Here is a 26,082-nt window from a genome sequence, read left to right on the forward strand (position 1 = left end):
GTTCTACAGTCTCAAATTCTACACACAATTAAACCTCAGAGTAGATTTTTTTGTGCTGTGTAGTTTGTTGGAGAGATATCGCCCTCACATTTTGAGTTGGAATGTATATCAACAAGAGAGACAGCTAATGACCATAATCAGTTTTCATCCGTGCAATCATAAAAACAGGGCCAGCTTTGTAGCCTTTTGGGTCCACTGTGAGTATTGTTCGGAAATGTCAGCAGAAATTTGGCATTATTTGCGATTTACAGAAAAACAAATGTAGCATATTTTCTCAAAATGGCTTTCTGTTGGCTATTTAAATTTCAAATCCATTCACCAAAACTTGGGTTGATACATTATAAAGTGAATTATTACAAAGAGACATGCCTGCTTATCTGATTTTTGACTTGTCAACTGCGTTCTAACTGATGAATTTACATTTTTCAAGGTGACTGTATTAACCTGTCAGTCAGGACAGACAGTCCTCAGACAGCTGGAGCAGGACCTGAAAAACTCGGATCTGATGAGTCTGCGCAGGCTTCTGGTGGTTCACATCACATTACAGCAGAGTCTCTCAGACAGATCTCCAGCCTGTAGCCTTGATACACCATCATCAGAAGATGACCATGAAGGTAGGAGGACATATTCAGTCAAAACATATTCTTACTCACTGAGAAAGTACGTGAGCATTGGCCTTTTTACTTATCAAATATGGTCATTATGTTCAGCCATTTTTAATACTTTCTGTATTAAGAAAAAAAAGAGAAAGAAATATATAACACAAAAAAATCTCAATTCAAAAGTGGTTTCGGGTGATGCTTTGTACTGTGTACACGTTTGTGCCAAAATTCTGAGCCCTCTTGTTTTCTGCATAATTACCTTAATTAAGGTTTTGCGGTCGACAGTCTCAGGATTTCATACCACAGACTGAGTAAAATGAGATTCCCAGGGTAAAAGAGCAAACCAGACATCAATTCAAGAAACAGAGCCAAACATTCAAATCTCTGCGTGATCTGATAGGTAGTAATTTAGAAATCAAGGGAGGGCAGGGGAAGAGGATTCAAATATAGGGGATGATGAGGCAAGTTTATGTCTGCACGTTTATAAACAACTTGAAATTATATCTTTGCTTAAAATTAAGGAATCTCTCCTTCTCCTCCTGTTTAAAGTAAATCGACTAGTAAGTGGGTTGCCTGAACTCTGCACTCTCATTTACATTTACTTTTTCCAAATAGTACTTTATAGTCTATTGGTTTCATTTTATGACTTCTAAAATCTGGGTGGCACATACTTAACACTGCAATAATTTATAGACTGTCAACAGTGAGGAATGTAATATTGTTAATTTTAATTCTAGTTGGTGTGAGGCAGCTTTGGATCTCAGAAGGCCTGTTCAGTTTAAATGTCTCAATGTTTTCCATTTCTTCGAGCTGAATTTAAGTGTTCTGAGTGTGTTAAAAGGGTGGAGTGCTGTTTTTATTTCCTTAACAGAGTAAATCGAGAGCAAATCTCTTGGCTGCCACACCGCCTCAAAGCCAAAGAGGATACAACCCTGGAAAGTGGGATGGGCTAGAGATTGCATAATATCTGCCCTTGTGAAAAAGAAATGTGCTTATTCAAAATATTATTGAAATAAAGGGCCACTTAAGTGTACTTAAAGAGAGTCACTTTCATGACTGTTTCTTAACATACTTAAAGGGTTAGTTCACCCGAAAATGAACATTATCCTATAATTTACTCCCCCTTAAGCCATCCTAGGTGTATATGACTTTCTTCTTTCAGCCAAACACAATCGGAATTGTATTAAAAAATATCCTGACTCTTCCATATTTATGATGGGAGTGAATGGTACCTTAGATTTTGAAGCCCAAAAAAGAACATCCATCCATCATAAAAGTAATTCATACAGCTCCAGGGGGTTAAAGGATTAGTCCAATTTTAAATAAACTTTTCCTGATAATTTACTCAACCAAGATGTTCATGTCTTTCTTTCGTCAGTCGAAAAGAAATTAAGGATTTGAGGAAAACATTCCAGGATTTTTCTCCATATAGTGGATTTCAACGGCTACCAACAGGTTGAAGGTCCAAATTGCAGTTTCAGTGCAGCTTCAAAGGGCTTTAAACGATACCAGACAAGGAATAAGGGTCTTAACTAGGGAAACGATCAGTCATTTAAAAAAAAAAATACAACCGTTTATGCTTTATAAACAAAATATCGCCTTGACCGTACTTTCCGTTTCCGCATTCTTCAAAGCGCTCACACTGAATGTTCTACGCCTTCCCTATTCTACTTACGGAACGAACGCGGCGCCAGTTTTGTTGTTTTCCGTAAGTAAAATAGGGAAGGCGTAGAGAAGCCTTTTTGTACGATCACCGTCGTTGTATGTTGTGTTGCACCTGCTATTCTGCCGTTGGATTCATCATTAAAACTAGTATGTTGCCTTCCTGCAACCAGCCTGACAGTTCCAAACCTGTAAGACTTTTGTTCATCTTCAAAACTTAAATAAAGATATTTTAAATGAAATCTGAGAGATTTCTTTCCCTCTATTGACATCCTTTCAAAAAAGAAAAAAAAAACAGCCTCTGGTCTCCTTCCCTGCATACTGCAGCATTACTTTTTGTGGGTAAACTTGGAGGACTCTCTTAAAGCAGCTTTGTTACTAGTAATCCTGAAGACCTTGATTAGCTTTTTCAGGTGTGTTTGATAAGGATTGGAGATAAACTGCAGGAAAGTGAATCTCGAGGGCCACAGCTGCCCACCCTTGTTCTATATAGTCACAGACTGTTCGCTAATCTGACTGGACTGTTGTAGTCTGATAGATATGTCTAGTATAGGGAAGTTTGAGGTCATGTAGTCCATTGTGTTTTGCTGGATCAAGTCCATACCAGTTTTTTATTGATTGTTCTGATGAGAGCAGCTAATGGGATAAGAACCTCTTGTCAGTTCACCCATACACACACATATGCTGAAACACTGATTTTGTTTTGATATAGCTGCCCTACAAAATTAGGTGTGAGCAGTTAGACCGACATTGAGGTCTAGCATCCCTCCCTGTCTGACATCCTGTTTTTAACTTCCAACGGACAAACTCAAGTGTTGGGAGGACCTCACAATTAATATTTTGTGTGCCTGCGGAAGGAAATAAGACTGTGTGTGTGTGTGTGTGTGTGTGTGTGTGTGTGTGTGTGTGTGTGTGTGAGAGAGAGAGAGAGTGAGCGAGATACTGTACAGTATCTTGATCATGTTCTGGATTCAGACCACTTAATTCCTTCCATTGATTTTATTGTTTGAAATTAAATTGAATTGTCATTTTGTTTTGTTAATGTTAACAGTAAAGGGGCCTTTGAACTCAAAATGATTTTCAGTGCTGTTTAATCTCTGTCACTATGAACACTTGCAATCGACTTTTCCTCCCTATTGTAACATATATCCAAGTAAAAACGACTTCTCGAATGAGAAAAAATTAGGACAAGACTTTTGTCCAGCCGGAATGGATTGGATCGTTGATGGGTTGCTGGAGGGTGGGGACTATTGCCCAGTCCTTGCGACAGTGTAAGTATTATCAAGTAAGATATATCATTGCGAGGGGGAGGGGAAGTCAATGTTTTTGTTTAAAGATTACGAGGGCACATAAATTTAAAGAAGATAATGATGTGTAGTGCACTAATAGATCATTTATAATAAAACACATTTATTATTCCATTAAAAAAATTATAATTTTGATTTAATTTTGATGGTGACTAAGAATGCATGTTTTTGAATGTTTGCAAGGCTTTTTAAAAAGAAAGTGCTTATATATCATTTATTTTATTTAAGTATTCAACTTCTATCAAAATGTTCAGATGATGAATGACTCTAGAGCCATTTTCAAAATCTCTCACTGGCACTCTCATGCATTTTCTATGTACTACATAGTGAACCCACATAGCTCATTATATGAGGAACCAGTGACTGAAAACAAGTTTGCAAATTCAGACACTGATTAGACACTGAGACGCTTTGGAGGTGACACATAAACATTTTCGATTCATAAAAACATATTGATTTTGTCTTATATATTTTTGACTGTTTGTCATGTTTAATTTATGTGTTCATGATTATTTAAAAGTTACAAGCATAAAATCCTCTGCAACCATTTCCATATTGAATTTTAGTTGAAGGAATAGATCAATATGAGAGCAGTTCCTTTCTCAATTCACTTTCACTGCATGGACAAGAATATCATGAACATTCTGCCCAGCATGTCTTTACAGGTTTAAAACAACATGAGGGTGAATAAATGATGACAGAATTTTTCATTTTTGGGTGAGATATCCCTTTAAATTAGTTCCAATATGGTGATGGAAAAAATTGTGGGATGAAAAACCATCTGTGTAGCACTCCATCAAATAAATCTCAGTGATAGCGTGGTTAAATGAAGGCCACTCCTGTGTAAAATTCACATGACAACCCTTTCGTTCGATTGGCAAAACCAGATACCTCTCATCATCAGGCAAACACATGCAGGAGAACACCAGAATACCATACCTATAGTAAAGCATAGTGGTGACGGCGATATCATGTATTTTTTTTTTATTGAGATAAAACTTACCTTGTGCATACATTACATGTAATGCATACACTTCTTTAGACCCTATTAAATATCTTGACGAGCGTAGTTTTCTATGTTGACATTACCTGGAAGTTGGGGTGGGCCATGCCAAAGGAAAGTTTGGATAACAATACTTGCATTTTTCCCATGACAGATGCTGCATATAAATCTCAGTTCAGGTTAGTAATTCAACCCTGTTTTGATACCCTGTGCTGGCGAACTGTAGCTATTGTTGATATTATCATGATGAATGCTCTAGTAACCACACTCTGGAGTCTTTTTGCAGTATGTGGTTAAACTCTTGAGCTGAAGAGATTTCAATTGCTCTCTCAAGTGACTACATTACCATAACATTAAAGTTTATGTATATTCAATGAACACACTCTTAGACTGTTGGAGCCACTGGATACTTGACCTCTGATTTTATGGTACAGCAGTTTAAGTGAATAATGTGCAAAAAGAAGAATGCATCTTTAATGCATAATAAATATGTTTCTCACAGTGTTGCTAGTACATTGCTTTAACTTTTCCAAGTTTTACAAAGAAACAAAATAAATCAGGGAGAAATGTACATTCTGTTACATCACTAACAAAGCATGTCTTTTAGAGCTGTGTTGCAGTGGACTGTGGATGCGTATGAGCTATTGGCTCATGGAGACCCATGGTTCAAGTCATCATCATTGTTCACACCTGATCTCTTTACAATTTCTAAGAAATGAGAACAGTAGTCTTTTTCCCGGCTGCCATATTAATCTAGCAGGTAGGGATTTTTTTCTGTGGTATATTCCCCACATATAAACAGAAAATGCTGAAAATGCAGAATCATTTCGTTGTAAAAACATTAGTTGTTAATTTAGTTCATTTATCTATACAGCAGCTCTGGAGAAAACAGTGATGTCATTGACCAGCTCAGTTCAGTCATACATTGGTGTCTATGCAAGCAGATCAAAAACATTGTTGAATATTAAGGGCCCTATCATACACCCTGCGCCAGGCACGACGCAAGTGTTTTTTGCTATTTTCAGCCCGACGCAGTCATCATTTTAACGTCCTGCGCCACGTTGTTTAAATAGCAAATGCATTTATGTCCATTTGTGTGCCCATGGGCGTGCTGGTCTGAAAACGAGGTGTGTTCAAGTGCATTGTTGACACATTGCTATTTTGAGGTAACTGAAATAGACTGCGCCATTGCCCAACTGAAACCTGGTCTGAAGTCAATGGCACAATATATATATATTTTTTGTTATTTAAAGAGCGCGTTAGTAATATGCGCCTGTAGGCATGAGTATACTGCTTGTTACACACACAGGGATGTGCAGTAGCACACAAACATGTTAAATATTAAAAATGAAAGGATTACTATGTAAAAGATTATTATTGTGTGCATAAAGATAAAAATTGCTTTGGTGGAATCCAGCTTGTCCCGTAGATGGTCTGCGAATGCAATTGGCTTTTAAAGGGAATGGGATATGAGACTCTGATTGGTTTATTGCACATTACGCCCAAAACACACCCATTACTCACCCAACCATTTTTCCCATTGTTAAACTAGCAAAAGTGGATTTGTACATGCCCTAATATGGAATATGGAATATCTCATATATTCCATGCCTCATTTTCTCCTCCTCACAGTCTGCAACCCTGTTTTTATTCATTTCATAAGTAACATGCCCTAAGCACAAAACTGAAAATGATTTTAACAACCCTGCATAAAACCTTGCATTAAACATAAAAGCTGCTTCAACTTATAAGTCTAAACAAGATGTGTAGATTTGTGTATCACTGGTGCAACAAGGCACAACAGTTAAAGCAATAAACTCAAATGTATTAGGAGAACACAGTAGATAAACTTTTGATTTATATATTTACTAAAATAATAAATACATTTAAATTGAACTTTGGACGATATAGTTTAGCTGCAAACTTTTCAATGTTTACATTTTTTCTTCACAAAAGAAAAAATTACAAATGACATAAGGGTGAATAATTGATGAAAATTGTTTCTTTAAAATATCATGTGGAGTTTTTGTGTATATTGTTTTGTCTCTACTCAAAGTAATGCCATATTTTCAGTGAGTTGAAGGTGAGATATTGTTTGTGTTTTCTGCCATTTCTATCACTTACTTGGCTTGTTGCATGTCATACTGACTAAATGCTGAACTGTCTTCAGGTACCAAAATGTGTGCAGTTCTGGTATTAAATAGTTTTAAATTTTTGGTATTGCAGTATTGTTTACTGCACAACCCTAGTCCAAAAAATAAGGTGTTATCTTAAAAATTTAAATGAATTTATTTTTCAATTTTTTTTTATTTTTCGTTTTTCACCGTGTTGAAGTCATGGTTTCACCACTGGCTAGCTAGAAGACAACATAACTTGTCTAGACTGTCTCTGTGTATGTTTCTATCTCCCTGTAAACTTCTTCATCTCAACTACTCTTTTTCTCATATATTCCATGCCTCATTTTCTCCTCCTCTCAGTCTGCAACCCTGTTTTTATTCATTTCAGAAGTGACAGATTTAGCGATGTGGTTTGGGAGAGTCATGGGAGCAGAAGGGTCCTGCCGTACCACCCATGCCCATCTCTCTCTCCAACTCACCCCTCCTTTGGGTCTGTAGTGTTGCCATGGTAATTTCATGGCGTGATTAGGGTAACATGCTGATGTGAAAAGCAGGACCTATGTTAATGTCACTCAGGCTGTTGTTTGGTAAGATAAAGTGTGAGTGGGTGTGATTGTGTGGAACTTTTGGGATATATTGGCAGTTGTTAGCAAGCTCACAGCAAAATAGGTCTGTAGATTAGCCCCATGTGGCTGGACTGGCCTCAACAACAGATAGAATGAGCCATTTTTTTTTTATTTGTGAATTGTGCTGAAAGGCTTAGCTCTCTGTGTGTGCACCAACCATCTGTTGCCATTGCAAGTTTTCTCATTTTTAGTTTCATTTTATTCATTTTCATTTATGCTATCTCATTCATCACACTGCAGCCAAAAATCCATAGCCTAGCAAATCATAATCTCTTTTCTTATACTTACATTTATTCATTTAACAGATGCTTTTATCCAAAGTGACTTCAAATGAGCAATACAACAAAGTGATTCATCCTAAGGAGGCAGTAACATGACAGATGCATTGACTGGATTCAATAAGCTCCTCTTATAAAAAATAAGTAAGATAAGTCTGTAGTCATTTCTTGAAATTGCAAGTGACTCAGGGAAGATCATTAAACCAGCACGCCCATGGGCGAACAGCTGGGCGTGAGTGCATTTGCTATTTAAACAATGTGGGCACTGGATGTGAAAATGATAACTGCTTTGGAATGAAACTAGCAAAAAACATTTGCATCGTGTCTGGCATCACATTGCATTAGGTGTATGATAGGGCCCAAAGAGACTCTTGAATTATAGCTTACATACAACTAACATTCCATATATCGAGTATGTGCTGATACATATTTCAAAAGTTCAAAACTTCTGTTCAAAAGCTTGTGGTCAGTATGATTTTGTTTGTTTTTTTTTGAAAGAAAGGAGTGCTTTTTATTCAGCATGGATGCATTAAATTGCTCAAAAGTGGCAGTAAAAACATTTATAATGTTACAAAAGATATCTATTCCAAATAAATGCTGTTCTTTTGAACATTTATCAAAGAATCCTGAAAAAAAGTATCATGGTTTCTACAAAAATATTAAGCAGCACAATTGTTTTAACATTGATAACAATCAGAAATGTTTCTTGTGCACCAAATCAGCATATTAGAATGATTTCTGAAGGATCATGTGACACTGAAGACTGGACTAATGATGCTGAAAATTCAGCTTTGCCATTGCAAGAATACATTTTCCAACATATTAAAATAGAAAAAAAATTGTAGTACTATTTCACAATATTATAATATTTATTTTTGATCAAATAAATGCAGCCTTAATGAGCATAAGAGACTTCTTTCAAAAAAATTACCAACAGTAGTGAACAATTGCAACAACAATTACATTTTAGGAGTTTAGAATGCATCAAGACATTACAAAAATTATGGTCCATTTAAAACTTACTGGTACAAAATTAAATTGAAGGAATGAAATTTCAGATTTAACAATGCATTGGCTTCCAGGCAACAGTGGCAGAAGATATGCAAGAACAACCATCATTGTGTAGCACTTTTTAATCTGAAAATTAATGAAAACAGATTAGAGATACAACAAAAGTTTAGGTGTAGGTTTAAGAGCAGCCCAAATACGGTTGTTGTGATAACCACAACAATATTACAATACTGAAAAGCCAGCTGCAGGGGATGGCAAATAACTGCTGCAACCATGAAGTTTATTTTTTATTGTTTTTTAATCAACAAATTCTTGAAAATAAATCTCGAGTGTAAATGCCCTTGTATGCCCTTGAAAACAATTCATACCATAGAATGTAAGTAATGCGATGAACAAACAACATTTTACGCTATCAACTGCAAAAAACATCACAGGCACTGTGAACGTACCTGCAAGGCAAATGCTCCACGTTAAAATTTCTTCACTTATAAAACACACTTTTAGGTGTTTATAATGATCTGGTGTGCTGGACAACTTCTGCGCTTTGCTACTATAACACTTCACTAACGGTATATTGCAATGCACGTCACCACTTTCCAACTAATTAACAACGTATTTGTTAGCTAACTATTTCCATGATCAATTTTTTTTTCAGCACTACGCATTTTAATGAGTGTTATCTGCTGTAACTTACAGATGGGTCCAAAGGCATCGTGATTCACCTCAAATCGGGCAGTATAAAAAGACAAGAGGCATGACGTGATGGGCCGACAAAAAAACAGCTGTTAATATTTTAAGTTTAATAAATTGAAATATATAAACTGTATATTTATTTTTATAAATGATTTTTATTCATTTTAGACCTTTTTATGTGCTACCATATGAAATATATGAGATAACACATTTATTGTGCTAATCTGTCCAGAGGCAGTTTTTTTTTTTTAAATTACACATTGTGTGTTAAAGTCCTACACAACATGTGTTAAAATGCTGTCAACACAGCCATGTGTGTTGTTTTTTGACACATCTGTTTTTGCAGTGCTCCCATACACATTTTCTCTAACGCACACATGCAAACAGACTCCTGACGCAACTTGCCGTCAGTGGAGAGTAATGAAGACAGCCTTGTAATTTTTTAGAGGCCATGCAAACACTTTATCCAAGTTCTGGAAACACACCATGTTTCATCAATCAAATATAATTTCATCAATCCACAGAGATCAGATGTTGTTTTCATTGCACAGTCAGGGATGGTCTCAGATATACTTCTTAGAGATATCCTCATATGACTTCATTAGTAGTTAGTTTCTTGTTGTAGAAACAAGTTCTCAGTAATATCTGATTTGCTTGTTTAAATCAGCAGCATTTTGCTTCATCTATCGGTCCATAGTTTCTCAATTTGAGCTTTTCCTTTTCAGTGAATGTGCAATTCTTCTGATTCATTAGGCACTATAGGTAAATAACTAGAAGAATATTAAAGTTAAGTAAATGGTCAAACTATTTGAACTAAAAACCAGTGTTTATATTATGATAATGAATAAAAAAAATAGCAGTTTGCAATATCAAGCAGCATAATGGACTGCACATTCAAGTTACAAATGGCTGCACCCGCTTTTAAGTTAAAAAGCAGCTTTTTATGTTTAATGTGGATAAGCCCTGGTTTTAGTGGGCCTGTTAATTAATGTGTTATTTAGTTTGCAAACCTGAATATGTTCCTGTTCCTAGAGCTCAAAAGCCAAGGTCAAGGGTTTGATTCCTAGAGCATACACATAGAGTACTTTGTGTAATTTCACTATAAGCTGCTTTGAATACTGTAAATGTTAATGTGGGATTAATAGGTGAGACAAATCAGATTATTAGAGGACATAATCCATAGAGCAGAAACACTTATAAGGTGAAAAGTTAACAATGGAGGAATTGTAGATGAAACTGGGAAAAGGGGGATTAAAGATGGAGGGCTGAAAAACAATAAGGTACACAAAAAAGAATTAAGAAATTGAGCAAAGGAAAATGTCAGACACAAAAAAACAAGATCCTAAGTGTGAGCTTGAAGGACGGTGCACTAACTTAAGCCTGGAAACAGAATGTGGTAAGGAGGATGATGTCAAAAACATCTTTTGCCTGCAGCAAATGTGCAGAACAAAGAATAACCATAAATTCCCATTCATCCATGACAGATTAACTGTGACTCATCAGTAGGAGTCTTTTTTTTTTAGGATGTACACATTCAGCTGGCTCTTCTCTTGGATCATGTAGAATCGGTGTCCTCTGCCCACATGCCAAAACATCAGAAGGACATTTCATATGAAACTTTCTACAAGCATGTCTGTAAATCATTTGTAGTCAAAGGATGGAGGCTTTTTCTTGCATTGCCCTGAGAGGCAGATTAAAAAGGCACGTGCCCTTGAAAGTAATTGGGGTTTTCTCTTGCATGTTGTTTTTATGTGCTAGTATAACATTTCAAGGGCCTAAAATCTCATTTTGCCCTCGTATGATTCAAGGTGAGCGACTCTCATTTTTGTTGTTTTTAGAGCAACAGAAGCATTTTGGATATTTAGATTTGTCTCTCTATTTCTGTTTTTGTCCCTTTCCCAAAATGGAGAAAATGTAGCTCTTAGAAATTAGATGATGGATGTGTGTAGGAGTGTGTGTGTGTGTGTGTGTGTGTGTGTGTGTGTGTGTGTGTGTGTGTGTGTGTGTGTGTATGGGAGTGTCTGGCTGGCATGGTGGTCTGTCCTCACACTCAGTTTCATCACTTAGTGTGCATTTCCCATGAGAATATGACTATGGCGATGATTCTGTTTGTAGAGGATTTAAAAGTAAAATGTTTTCTCTCTCCCTTTCTGTGCTTTTGATCTTGGTCTGTCTTTGACTCTCTCTCTCTTCTTAAAAACAGGAGAGCTATTTTGAGTTTGCAGTCTTTCATTTGTGCCTTACCTGTTTAATGCAGCGATGAAAGAGCGAGGGGGTTTATGCTTGGCTCCGCTTGTTGACTCTTTCAGTTTGATGTGTCTGTACCTGTAATGTAAATGACAATTGATGAAATTGTTACTCAACAAAGAGACATCTTTGTTAAATTTGGTTACAGTAAATGCCATGCTTACCCTGAGCAGGCAGTTTATGCCAGTAACTGATTTGTTTAACCCAAATTACTGATTTCTGAGTATCTGTCAAAAGAGTCATATATTTTATACATACTGTATATACACTACCGAAGGTTGGGGTTAGTATGATTTTTAATGTTTTGATACAAATAATATTTAAATTTATATATAAATATATAATATTATAATATTGTAAAATATTACTATAATATAATATCATAATATTACTGATATTATTATAATATATAATATTGTAAAAATATTATTATAATTTGAAATAACCAATTTATATTTTAATACATTTTAAAATGTAATTTATTTCTAAAAGGTGAATTTTCAGCAGCCATTATGTGTCTTCAGTGTCACATTATCCTTTATTTACTGTCCCTTTTGATCATTTTAATAAATGCTTTAATAAATTGCTGCATAAAAATACTAATTTCTAAAAAATGAAATCTTACTAAAATTTCAGTGTTTGTTACAGGTACGACAAATACAAAACTTATGTTCGGAATATCTCATCAGCACACACAAGCTTAGCATTCAGTATACAATGTTAATAATTTGACATGTATGAAGCCAAACCTTCAAAATGTCTATGAATGTGCCATTTTTCATTATGAACGTGAGGTGTCTGACACCTTTAATAAAGATTGCCCCATAAATATCACATGAAAAGCAAACTGTGGTTAATTATTTTACATATAACTATAAGCAATCTGGCTACCCAAGACTTATACCTTAAAGGGTTAGTTCACCCCAAATATTTTGTCATTATTTACTCACCCTCATGTCTTTCCAAACCTGTACAACTTACTTTCTTCTGTGAAAAATTAAAGATTATGTTTTAAAAATTTCTTCATACATTGTCAGTGACATCTAATGCTGTTTTGGAAATGCAAAAAACTGTGGTGTGCTTGTGTTTGTATGTGTTGGCGTATATATTTCCTGTGTATTTCAACATGCTTATCAAAAAAAAGTTTTTCTCCTCGATGCAGTGTCAAATGTCAGATGTTTTACTTTTCTTGATAAGAGTAGCTTCAACTAAAATTTGATATTGTTGTTTTTCCATGGATGAGTATCCATCCTGTACAGAGGCTGAACTCAGCAGTCTGTATTTCAGGAAATTACCCTCAGTGCTGACAGTGGAAAAGGTCACAGAAAGTCATGGCTGGTATGGCAATGATTCCATCAAAATATTAACAGGTGTGTGTACAGGTGACGGCTACTCGTCACCCTTTAATATTCATTTTGTACATGCTGACACTGTATTTCCCAATTGTCATCAGTTATTGTGATAAAAGATGCAAAGAAATAATCTTTTCAGAAAAAAATACAATACCCAACACTTTCATTTTTGTTACATCAGAGAATAAGGCAATTTGTTCAATTATCACAAAGACTAATCTTAAAGGTCCCGTTCTTCGTGATCCCATGTTTCAAACTTTAGTTAGTGTGTAATGTTGTTGTTAGAGTATAAATAAAATCAGTAAAATTTTAAAGCTCAAAGTTCAATGCCAAGCGAGATATTTTATTTAACAGAAGTCGCCTACATCGAACGGCCAGTTTGGACTACATCCCTCTACTTCCTTCTTTAATGACGTCACTAAAACAGTTTTTTGACTAACCTTCGCCCACAGGAATACACAAAAAAGGGGGCGTGGTCTTGTTGCGCTCCCATGGAGAAGAGCAAGAGTTGCGTTTGTAGAGTGTGTTTGTCGCCATGTCGTCGAAACGTCGAAATTTTCATTCCGCAGTCCAATCACCTTTGTTTGGCCTTCCCAGGGACGCTGTACTTAGAGATCAATGGTTACAATTTATGTTTAACTCGGTTCCCGAAAATTATAATTGTGGTATCCTTATTGCAATAGTTAATGTTGGACTGCAGTGCACATAATGGCCACAAGAGGGGACTATGTTTATGTATATGGCTATTTTTCGTATGAGGTACTCTTCTGAGTGAGTGCTAACATTGTACATTTTCTGTCGCTGCTTGTGGAGATTAAAGAGTTCAGTCTCTCGGGAAATATTGTCTTTTGTGTTCATTCGGCACAACACCACAATAATCCACATGTAAAACTATGTGCAGCACACGTTATGGTAAGAGGCGTGACCTTTCCGGGCAAGGTTCGCTAAGCTGCTGTCGAATCACAACACCGCTGGCACAATCAGAACTCGTTACGTATTTCTGAAGGAGGGACTTCATAGAACAAGGAAGTCATCAGCCCGTTTTTATGACAGTGGAAAAGCGGTATACAGATAAGTAAATTATGTAAAAAATACTGTGTTTTTTTACACGCGAAACATGAACACATGTTATATTGCACACTATAAACACAATCAAAGCTTAAAAAAAAACACGAAAAACGGGACCTTTAAGTCAAAACTTGCCTGATCTCGCTTTGATTTAAAATGATAAATTACCCGCCATTAGTATTCACCAATGAATGAGTTGTCCAGTCCATGGCCTGACAGATTGTTATCTTCACTGGAAGCTATTAGAGAGGTCTGAGGATGTTTCACAGTTTGCGTAAATGGATTTGGGGTGATCGTCGCTAGCATCATCCAGTCAGATCGCCCCATGCAAATACCCTAGAGCAGTCACTAGCCAATTGCATTCGTGCAACACCATAAAGTAATGTGATTGGCTGTTATCACTATAACGGTCGCGTTAACACAAGCTTCAGACACGCCCTCCATCAAGTATTGACGCTGACGCCCCGTGTGAATGCAACGTTATAGGAACAGCAGCATTTCTCAAAAACATTGATTTAAGCAGAGCTCTTACTGCTGCAAGAATCAGTTTATAAACTTGTGAATGAAAGGATCTGAAAGAGGAGAAAAGGGGCAAAAGTGGTGTTTAAACAGTAAAGCAGCAAGCACATTTGAATGGGGTGGTAATGAAATTGAAAAGGTGTAGTTTGATATGAAAAAAGAATTATGACAGAAGTGGCATCAGGAGATGCAATCTGTGTGTCAAAAGGAAGCGATATGGGGGATGTGTGTCATTTGCCTTTTACACTCTCCATTCACACTTGTGTTTTCCTCACCCTCTCCATCTGGGCCACATCTACTGCATATGAGCAAGAGCACTGAGATGCACAGTAATAGGCTGTATTTATTCAGTACTGCTGACCTTAACTGTTCTGCACCTCATTAGAGCACATTTGACTCACTGATACAGTGGAAACTGAATCCAATGTAGGCTGACAGTTTGTTTGGAGGCATAGGAATAAGCAATTGCTTTTAATAAACTGTATCTAATTGATTTAAATGGTGCTGCTATTTGACCCTGATAGTTTAACCTTCTGTGCAGAATATGTTCACCAGAACTGTACTGTTTTGCCCCAGTGATTGTGGTCATATCATGGTCGAGATGACCTATCATGTCGAGATGGATTTCATTGTTCTCCTTCTCTTACTCCAGCTATCAGGGTTTTCTCCCAGTTATTGAGTTTGTTTGGGAATGAAAGATTAAAGATGTACTGTGAAACCCCATTACCCTCTTAAGACCCTATAGCACTCTAGAGAACACATGAATAATTTAGAGGGACTCCGAGTCCAGAGAGAGTGGCCATGATTGTTCACATACATTTCAGTTTCCACTTTAACTGTTGCAGCACATTACATGTAAAGTCAGCGTAAATTCCATTTTTCATTTTAAATTTCAAGTATTTTTCCAATTCCTATTTTCTAAATACATGTTATAGATCTTATTGTGAACAATTCATGCATATGTTTTTTTGTTCGTTTTTTTTTTGACCTCGTAATGTGTAATCAAAATGTCATAAGTGGGCCTTCCAGTGACGTATACAGGACTTCTCCAATCATTTTGTCTGCTTGAATCAATGATATTTGCAGCCTGATATTTTTGCTTTGATCTGCCTGCATTGACTCTATTCTTTAAGAGTTGCTGTGCAGCCAAAATAATGTACCAGTTATCAATGTAAAGCTGCTTTGACAAATTCTACATTGTAAAAAGCGCTATATAAATAAAGGTGACTTGACTTGACTTTAAATTTGCCCTTGCGAGCTCAGATCCATCTGCCTGTGCTTTGTGAAATGCCCACATTTCAAAATCCAATCAATAAACAAATTATTGCATAGAAATAAGTCTCAATCACAATACAGAATAAAAGATCTGTCACTACTTCAGTTTCATCGCGATTATGTCGATACAGCACGGATGTGACAATTTTACAATGTTTCGTTAAAAGGAATAAATGTTTTTTAAATTTCTATTCATCACATAAAGCTATCATGTGGCTTCAGAGGACTTGGAGTATAGCGCCCAAGTCACTTGGATCACTTTTATGATATACTTTTATGGAGTGTCTTTTTATATTGTGCAAATAGCCCACCTTGTTGGCAGATGCTATTTACACTAACTGTGCCCACCATTTTCTGATGAGCCAGACAAAATTACAAAAGAAATACTGCTCAAAAGGATCAGTGGCATCGAGAGTAAGGCGGGTGCCGCTAGCATCCAACTACTATTTATACTTTATGTGAACAAAAAATATATATATATATTTTTTTTTTGCTATTTACACTTAGTTTTATTTACACATGTAAATAGCATCTATCATTATTTGTACTCAGTGCAAATAGAGGTTCCCTTACTTTTATAATGCTTTGCATCCTTTTGATGCTTCTGTTCTAAAAAAAATTTCACTAAAGTAGTAAATGAGTAGATAATGCCAGATTTTTTTAAAGAAATTTAAGACATTTAACTGACATTTATGTTAAGGTCAGAAATATAAACATTTGTAATGTGAGACTTTGAATGATCATTCATAATCATTCACAATTCACAATTTTACAATCAGTCATTTTAATTAGAAATTATAGTTTTAGCCAGGTGAAACTGGATTCTGGATTACATTACAAATTTACTAAGCCTAAAACGGCTAACATAGCAAGAATTTATTATGTAAATATTTGCAAGATTAAATATCACACAGCACAAGCACATTTTGAGGTATTTCAAGCTGTCTTTGGAATGTTTAGTCTTGATGAGATACAGAATTTGTTTAACAGCGACCTCTACTGGTTGTTTTGAGTACTGCAACCTTTGTCTCACAGGACATAGGGTGCTTCTCAAATGAAAGGCTGCGTCCTAGTAAGGCTGCATATGTCGGCTGTCATGTTATCAAGTGACACCGAAGGCCGTCTCAATTTGAAGTACCTTTAGAAGGCAGTCTTTGTTTCGCGTCCAAAATAACACGTTATCTTTTGTTTTGGTGTAAATTAATCAAGTCACCTTTATTTATATAGTGCTTTACACAATACAGATTGTTTCAAAGCAGCTTTAATGTGATAACAGGAAAAATGATGCATTTCAGCTGTTGTTCGGCTGAAGTCAGTTCAATGTTGATTCAGTTACGTTGTAAAGATCATTAATTATTAAATCATTTAATTTAATCTATAAAGCAGTTCTGCAAAAAAAAAAAAGTTCTCCAGCTCAGTTCAGTTCTCATCCAATAATGTCAGTGCAGTCAAATCAATAATATTGTTAAATATTAAGTATGCCAACTAAGCAAGCCAGAGGTGACAGTGGCAAGGAACCCAAATTCCATCAGGTGACAGAATGGAGAGAAAAGAAACTTGGGAGAAACCAGTTTTCCTCTGGCCAACAAACAAACACAGTGTGATTATGATTCAGGCTGCATCACAGCACTAAACTGCCAATAAAGTAAGCCACTGGGAGACCACAGACAGTTATCCTTCACTGTATTGCATTAATAGAAAGCCAGTTAATATAAGTATTTTTCCAAAATTAAGTTTTAATAGTATTTTCATGCTGTGACAGTGTGGGCAGGAATGTGTGATGTAGCCAATTAATTACTACCATTTTATTCTAGTTTTAAATGCTGAGGAGGACTCTATGCTGCCTTCCATTTGAGAAGCACCCATTTGCTATTTGCCAGATGTTGTTTCATCTATAGGATGAAGTTCAGGGTTTAAATGTCATAAAAGAGCCATAATAGTAATAAAGTAATAAGGAAGGTTATGGATTTGAACAGCCTTTTTTATTATGAACCCCTGAACAATTACAGTATGCTACTAGTTATCTTGCGGTTCCAAAATGGATTTAAATATATTCCTATTATTAATTTATTTTATTATTAATGCATTAAATTGAAAATGAATGAGTTCTTTTAAGAATTTATAAAGTATAGCTTCAATTTATAAAGTATCTTTGCAAAAATAAAACTGAAGGTTTAAATCTATCTTGAATTTATTTTGGTTAAAAATTAACACGCAGTAGAAGAGTAATAACACTAGCAAACAAATGTTTTTGTTAATAAATAGGCTTAAAAACAAGCTTCACGTTAGTTCGTGTTCGAGCATTAAGCTCAACTTCCATTGGAATTCATTAAAAACGCTCACTTGGAATAAATTAAAAATGGCAATTTGGTAGACATCGCCCAGTGGACACGCACTGTTTAATGAGCCGCACGTCTGGAGAACGAGAGAACATGCACGGAGCTGAAAGGACTTAAATGAAGTGTGTTTGGCTTTAGATAAAACTACTAGAGGATATAGCGCTGAAATATCATTACCACAAACAGTGTGGTGTGATCCGCACCACTGTTTTGGCGTGCTGCTCACTTCAACTAGAAACGGTAAAATGGTGCTACCATTCTGTCTCGTGGTCTGGATCAATCCGGATGGAATCCGAATGCGATCATGTGGACCGCAGTAGACCATTTGAATATCAGTGGTTTAGTTCTACTAGATCTTGTAGCCTAAAATTTGTTTGGCGTTTTTTGCACAATAAAATCTTTACTGTTTAAATTGTGTTGCATTGTGATCGGGAACATCACAATGCTGGCTCAACATCGTGATATCTGTCAGTCGTCGGCGATGGACAGTGGCATCGTCTATCAGCCCAACCCTTGTAGCAATATCTGTATTATGTAACATATGTTGGCTTAATCAAACATTTTCATGAACTTCAGTATTGTGTGATCCATCATTTTGACAGATAATAAATTGTATTTACCTGTGAAACAAACCTGAAAGAGACGTGAGGATTTGAGAAGAAAAACAAGAGATTCTTTGTGCATTCCAGTGAATTATTAATGTGTATATATTGTAAATTAAATTGGTAGAAGAGACCACAAATGTGTAGTATATGTTTATTACACTTTTTCATACTATTACAGAGGAATGCAAAAAGGGGAAAAAAAAGAAAATAATCAGGAGGAAAAGAATGCAGCAACTGAAAAGAGCTCTTGCCTTAGATCAGGGGTCTCAAACTCAAATTGGCGGGGGGCCATTTCTGTGATTGACACCTCATAGGAGGGCCATATTAACATCCAAGCGCAAGAAAGTGCAACATTTCAGAAAATTTACTTTCCTTTGCATTGTTTCTCATTTACTTCAAATTTCATTAGGCCTACTAAAATATTTATATAGCTATGCTATAAATATTTTATTTACCATACTAAATGTAAACAGCAGTGTCTCTCTTATTGTTACAGAGTGTAATAATTATATAATATTACTAATATAATACTACTAATATACTAATATAAGACTACTAATATAATACTATTAATTGCAATGGTGCAACTTCTCACATCCAACAAGGTGCATGGAATAAAAAAAAAAAGTAATTTAGGAACAAAACCAACACTTGTGGCATGGACTCCTGGAGGGGTCAGAAATAAACAAAAAACTGGAGCTATATATATCAACTTTATTTTGCCAAAAAATAAAAATCTCTCATTGTTACATACATTATTAGTTTTAAACATTTAGTGGAAGTATTTTCCCTTACTTTATGTTAGCTTAAATGCATTAAAATCTTGCACTGAACAACACTGTACTGAACAAATACAATCCCTGAATACATGTGTACACTCTTATGTTTCTTGACAGACACCTGCAGCGCTTGTGCTCACACAGCTGAGCCACGTTTGTCCAAGATGCCGTTTGAGCATCGGTAACGTTTAATGGTTGCATCGGACGCGTTTCGGTGGTTTAAATCGACACTCTTGACTTAAAGTCGAGCAAGCACGCTCATAATAGAAGTGACGTGGTTGAGAGCGCGGCTCATGGTTGCATAGCAACGACAGACGCCACTAGAGCGAGAGCGCATTGGAAAGAAGGAGAATGCGGCGCGGCCGCTTATGTGACGCGATATGTGAATGCCCCCATAGAACGGCGACTTTTTCTTTGCATATCAGACAAGTAGCAACTAGAGAAGAAGAATAATACAAATTTTGCAGGCCGGATTAGGTTTTATTTTTGAGATCAGTTGCAGGCCGGATGGAGGGGGAGGGCGGGCCGTAAATGGCCCGCGGGCCGGCAGTTTGAGACCACTGCCTTAGATATTCTTGCCGCGTTAAAATACCAAGCGTTAACGTTATTCTCATGATGCCTGAAAATAAAACATGAAGGAAAATTGACAGCTCATTCAGTCAAAATAACAGATAAGCTTTATTTGTAGGGCAACCTTATGATTTGAAATTATTAGTTTCAGTCTTTTAGAATGGAAGTTTCCCAAACCGGAAGTGCCACCCATAATTCAAAATGCAGTAGGCTCCTCAGGAATAAGGTGAATAGGAAATGTCAAGCTTCTTAGGGGGGGTCTTGCAGTATTGATTTGGAGAAGGAGGGGGCCTTGGTGTAAAAAAGGTTGCCCCACTGCTATAGGGGCTACTGAATCAGAAGTCTTGCACACTCACAGGAAATAGCTTAATTCTGATTTAAAAACGAAGGTGGATAACTTTATCTCAGTTATTTTTTGCTCATTAATTCAAAGGTGTAATGTCTTTCCCTTCATTTTGTAGAAAGTCCATTGCTGGGGACAGAGATGGAACTCCAGCTGGTGGAGGGCACAGTTGTGGCCTTGGAGAATGCTCTGAAAATGTGGCTTCATGACCAGGGCGGAGACAGAGAACAACTGCACTTGTTGTTACCCCCTTCTCTCACAGCACAAGGTTCTACACCACACCCTGCCAACAACAGGCCAAGCCCAGGTATACACAGCTTGTAAACCAATTCTAAGAATTTATTTTAGACTCATGTTGGTTTATCCACTAAAATATTTATTCGAAAATGAATTTCTTGCTGTACGCAGCTCCAAAATGAATATTTTAGTGAAGCTTGTGTTGTGTATTGTGTGTCTGCTTATTAAGTGTGTGTATGTGATGTTGCTTATGCTCATGCTCTCTGCAGTCTGTTTGAAGTGTGACATGCAGGAGAGACTTCTCAGTCCAGCCCTGCTTCCCAGCACTCCTGACCTTGGAGTTAAGACCGAGAGCATGCACGATTTCCAGCCTCCAAACAAGAGTCTGGCCAATCCCTCGGCACAGCGCCTACGAGTTGTCAAGTACAGTTAGATATGTAGTTAGATTTAGTTTTAGGAGCTAAGATTTTAGATTTTGTAAGCAAATGACAGTAGATTACCCGTAAGCGTTATTTGACTTTTTGTTTTTTTATGAATAGTGTTTTGCCACAGAGCTCCCAAAGTGCTGTGATAACATCACAGAGCTGTGAAAGTCCATAATAGTGGTTTTGATGGGTAATAATGTTCATATATATTCAGTAGGAACACAAAAACTCAGTATGTATGTGGCCTCTGAAACATAATTAATGTACAAGTATGCTGTGTGAGGGAGAGGAGGATAAAAAAAGCCTATGCAAAAGTCAATATGACGGAGACTGCTCTGTTTGAGTCCTCTGTTTCCAACACACAGTCATACATTGTATTCCCCTTGAGTGTTTTGCATATGATTTTCATGTACATGAGGTCATTCTTTTGGGCACTGTGATACAATCATACCACTTGTCCCCACCTAGTCATTATGGGCCAATATGACATACACTTCCATAATTCCCTTTCACGCGTTTTTTTATTTTTTATTTTTTTACTCATCCACATTTTGTTTTTTACAGGGTTTGTGAGACACTTACACTTTTTAAGAAATTAATACTTTTTTTAGCAAGCATGCATTTAATTGTTCAAAAGTAACAGTAAAACAATTATGTTACAAAAGATTTCAATTTCAAATAATTACTGTTCTTTTCTAAACTTTATTCATCAAATTTATGAATAAATTTGTTTTTGTATTTACTGAATTTATATATTGTATTTACTGTATTTTTGATCAAATAAATGCAGTCATGGTGGCATAAGAGACACTTAAAAAAATTGCATTTTGTTTTTTTAATAGTACTCTGATTTAACTATTTCACACAACATAACAAGCATTAACATGTATGCAACAAGATTAACTAGCTAAATTTATAGTAATAATATATTTTTAATAATTATTATTAATAAAATAATTAAGCATTAATTTAAAGATATACACCTTCTGATCTAGCTGTTGTGTGTGTGTGACAGAGTTCTTCATGCCGATGGAGTGTGTCAGTCTGTGCTGTATGGACTACCGCTTGTCATCAGACCAACCTCATGCTGGCAGCTGGACTGGGATGAAATGGAAACAAACCACCAAACATTTCATGCTCTCTGCCACATACTAAAAGTCAGTGCTTGACTGTGTGTTTCTATATGTGTGCGTGTGTTCATAGAGCACAGCTGTGTGATAATTAGTTATGTAAGGGATGTGAAAATGTTGTTTTAAAGTAAAAAAAGAAAGAGGAAAAAAAAAAAGCTACACCATATATAAATCTGTTTGTCAGACCCGTGACTGGTTCCTGTTAGTGCGTTCAGACCCGGGGTCAGGATCAGGCTCAGGTTCTGGTGTGTTCTCCTACTATGTACTTCAGTCCTCTGGTTCACTCTCTCTACTTTTGAAACCTGTGCTGACACGAGAACTGATGCTGCCCTGCTCTCTGCCTGTCTCAATGGAGGACCCACCACTTCCTGCACTCGCCACTGTGGAGGTGCTGTTACATAAAGGCAGACATCTTATGCATGGCCCTGACATAATGAACAATCATTGTTTGAAAAACACTAAATACCTTACATACAACTTGAGTCATTTAGAATCAACAACAACACCCTCAAGCCATCCTAGGTTTATATGTCTATCTTCTTTCATGAACATAATCAGAGATATATTTAAAAAACATGGCTCTACCAAGCTTTATAATGGCATTTTAAAGCCCCAAAAAAGTGCATCCATCCATCATAAATATAATCCATACGGCTCCAGGCGGTTAATAAAGGCCTTCTGAAGCAAAGCGATGGGTTTTTGTACGAAAAATATCCATATTTAAAACTAAAACATATTTAATAACTAGCTTTCAGCTGTAAGTATCGATTTGTGGTGGAAAAGTCAACCCTTGACATGACGCAATGACGGATGCGGAAGCTCAGAGGATAGAGCAAAACAAAACACCAGTCATGAATTAGAAGTCTAAAATGAGAAATTTTAAAGAGAAATGTTTGAGGATTTCGATATAAGAGAAGAGGTGCTTCAGTTTGTTGCACAGCCCTATTTGTTTAAACCACGAGAGGAGTCTAAGCTTATGATACTTCTACATCCTGCGTCATACATCACTTTAGGGTTTACTCAGTCGACTTGGGCAGTATGCATATGGTTGTCTGGCAGAAGCTAGTTATTTTAATTTATAAAGTTTTAAATATGGATATTTTTCTTACAAAATTGCATCGCTTCGCTTCAGAAGGCTTTTTTTTTTTATTAACCTCCTGGAGCTGTATGGATTATATTTATGATGAATGGAGGCATTTTTTGGGCTCCAATTCACTACCATTATAAAGCTTGGTAAAGCCAGGATATTTTTAAATATATCTCTGATTGTGTCCGTCTGAAAGATGATCATATACAGAAGTCATAGGATGGATTGAAAATGGGTAAATCATGGGATAATTTTCATTTTTGGGTGAACTATCCCTGTAACACTTTACAAAATATAATAATCTTTAATCATATTTAATCACGTTACACCTCCATGATGATCATGTGATCACTGTGTCCAGAGCTCCCTAGAGCAGCTTGAAAAGGACCCTGTTTTTAACCCGCTCTGTCTGGACTCCAACCTTTACCTGCACCTGAGATTCAGAGGTTTGCTGACCCGCTCATCGCAACCATTTGGAGCACAAGGCCAGGGCAGAGGCCATCGAAGGGGCGCCAGTCGACCACCAGAGGGCTCCACACAGCGTCAGGTTAGAGGAGCACAATGAAACAAAACTATACAGCATGTGCAACACAGAAATGAGGAAAAAAATAATAAATATATGCAGTTTGCTATAACTGAACAGTTATAGAGTTGATAGCTGTAGAATTATTGGTATTATTATGTTTATTGAGTAACTTGTTGATGTTCTTAGGAAAATTGAAGAAATCCAGTTTTGCCACACCTCTATTATAAAAACATAATGACATAAAAACTGATATTGTGCCAATAGTTTTGACTTAAGTTGACCTAAATAGATTAAATGTAATCAAGTTAAAGCAAAGAAGAGGCGTGTGTCAAACTTCAGCAACTTTCAAACTGAAATGTCAACCTGGTGTCATTTTAGTTCAGCTATAAATCTGACATTTTAGAAAACAAACTAAATAATGCAAATAGTGAGGAAGTATCTTTAACCATCTATCAACAAAGATTATGGCAAATGGTTGAATTGAGAAATTCTTTGTGTGTGTGATGTTGGAAGGGGAAATTTATTGCCCCAGAGAGCAAAAACGAAACCAGGCACTGGCCTAATATTGAAACACCCACGCAAGGGGAAGACAAAAAAAAAGAAAGAAAAAAAAAGAGAGAATGAGAAAGATAAAGAGCAATAAAAATAAATGGGTTCCTTTTTTGAATCTGTCCACAATCCAATTCAACATGACCAATTTTCCAACCTCAAGTGCTTTGTGATGTCACAAATTATAAATAGAAGAAAGATACACTGCAAATTCAAAACAAAAATGTTGTCATTCGTCTAGTGCACTGAAAAACAGACGTAACAAGCGGATCTTATATTCTAAATAAAGCATGTTAGTTCCATCAGTTGATAGAGAGTGTCAAACTTGATCATATGTTCTCCAGCATATATTTGAGATTCAGTGGAAATGAAGCATCTGACTCTTTTGTGCAAAGAGTCAGATGATCAATGTAGCAAATTTACTTATTTAATTAGTGACCTACATCATAATGTTGTTTGTTTCAAAATCCTTCTGTACAATACAGGACATTTTTGCCTAAAAGGGCTAAAGCTGCATACACAGAGAAGCGTTAGAAGTCACAATGACACTTAAAGCTCTGCTTGGAGGAGGAGAAACAAAAATTATATTTTCCATTCTTCCACTTCTTGGCAAGCAGAAATTCTAGTCTTGAATAAGATTGTCTTTTAAAGTGTGCAGCCAAACTTGAAGCCTGTAGTAGATTTAGTTATACATGCTTGCTCTTGTTCACTCTCATTTTTTCTGTGCTGTTATTTTTGGTCGCAGGGTCGGCAGTCTCAGAGTCGTGCGCGAGCCACAGTGTCCCCTCTGCCGTCCATTCCTCTAAACAAGATGCCTCGCCCTTCACTAAACCTCAGCCACTCCCGACCCTGTGCCCCTGCCCTCTTTTTCCAGGACAGCTATGAGGAGGAAGACCCTCTGATCATCCAGTAAGATGAGAGAGAGAGAGCATAATACTTTCACTGTGAGAGGAAATCGCACTTTCACACTCACATTGACTAACACTAACTGCTGTGCACTGCCAGAATTCAGAGCAGTCGTTTCTAAACTCCCACAGACAGGATGTTACATACTTGCACATGACCGGATATATTCTATTATATGTACAGCTAATTTGAAATATATATATATATATGTGTGTGTGTGTGTGTGTGTGCTATACAAACTTGGTTTACTATTCAGAGAACACTGTACTGTTTTGTGCATCTCTGTTTCTCATGTAACACAAAGCATGTTTTAAAAACTCAGTATACACCTTCAGCTAGCTATAAAATTATTTAGAAAAAAGTAAATTGTTCCTTGGTTATCAGATATAATTTAATAGTGCAACATCACAGCTTAATTTATCTCCTTACATCTGAAAAACATTACACCTTAAATTAAATAACCTCATTACTTCTCCACAAAAAAATGTATTAGATCAAAAAAAGTCACTGACACTGCAAAATCAGTCCTCATATCTCAGACGCCAAGTATGCAAAAACCAAGCTGTTTTGTTACCCAAATGTTTGCAATTAAAACAGTCCTCATAGTAACAGCATGATTTCGCTCTTTGGAAGAGTAATTAAACTAACTGTTTAACAAAAGGCTACACCGCAACTGGGAAAATCTTGACAAAAAAATAATAGTTTGTGCGCTGCTGAGGCTGCTGAAAAGAAATAAAATACAAAACCACAGAATTGTAAAAGGACAATAAGAAAGGCTGTTTAAAGAGAGCGACCTGCCTTCTCAGTGTAAATGCTGTGGCTAAAA

At 36.4% G+C, this 26,082-nt stretch overlaps 1 protein-coding gene across 1 annotated transcript in view; it reads left to right on the top strand.

The window, feature by feature from the left end:
- Nucleotides 1-26,082, top strand: part of m1ap (meiosis 1 associated protein) — a 39,454-nt gene that overhangs the window by 2,832 nt on the left and 10,540 nt on the right. Inside the window, exons 3-10 of the mRNA XM_067401837.1 lie at nt 431-614; nt 19,767-19,779; nt 20,519-20,703; nt 20,903-21,056; nt 22,074-22,215; nt 22,373-22,576; nt 23,637-23,822; nt 25,096-25,259. Coding sequence (XP_067257938.1) covers nt 431-614; nt 19,767-19,779; nt 20,519-20,703; nt 20,903-21,056; nt 22,074-22,215; nt 22,373-22,576; nt 23,637-23,822; nt 25,096-25,259 — 1,232 coding nt within the window. The remainder of the gene's footprint in view (nt 1-430; nt 615-19,766; nt 19,780-20,518; nt 20,704-20,902; nt 21,057-22,073; nt 22,216-22,372; nt 22,577-23,636; nt 23,823-25,095; nt 25,260-26,082) is intronic.

Source organism: Chanodichthys erythropterus, chromosome 11, assembly GCF_024489055.1.
Source record: "Chanodichthys erythropterus isolate Z2021 chromosome 11, ASM2448905v1, whole genome shotgun sequence".
Classification (NCBI taxonomy): Eukaryota; Metazoa; Chordata; class Actinopteri; order Cypriniformes; family Xenocyprididae; genus Chanodichthys; species Chanodichthys erythropterus.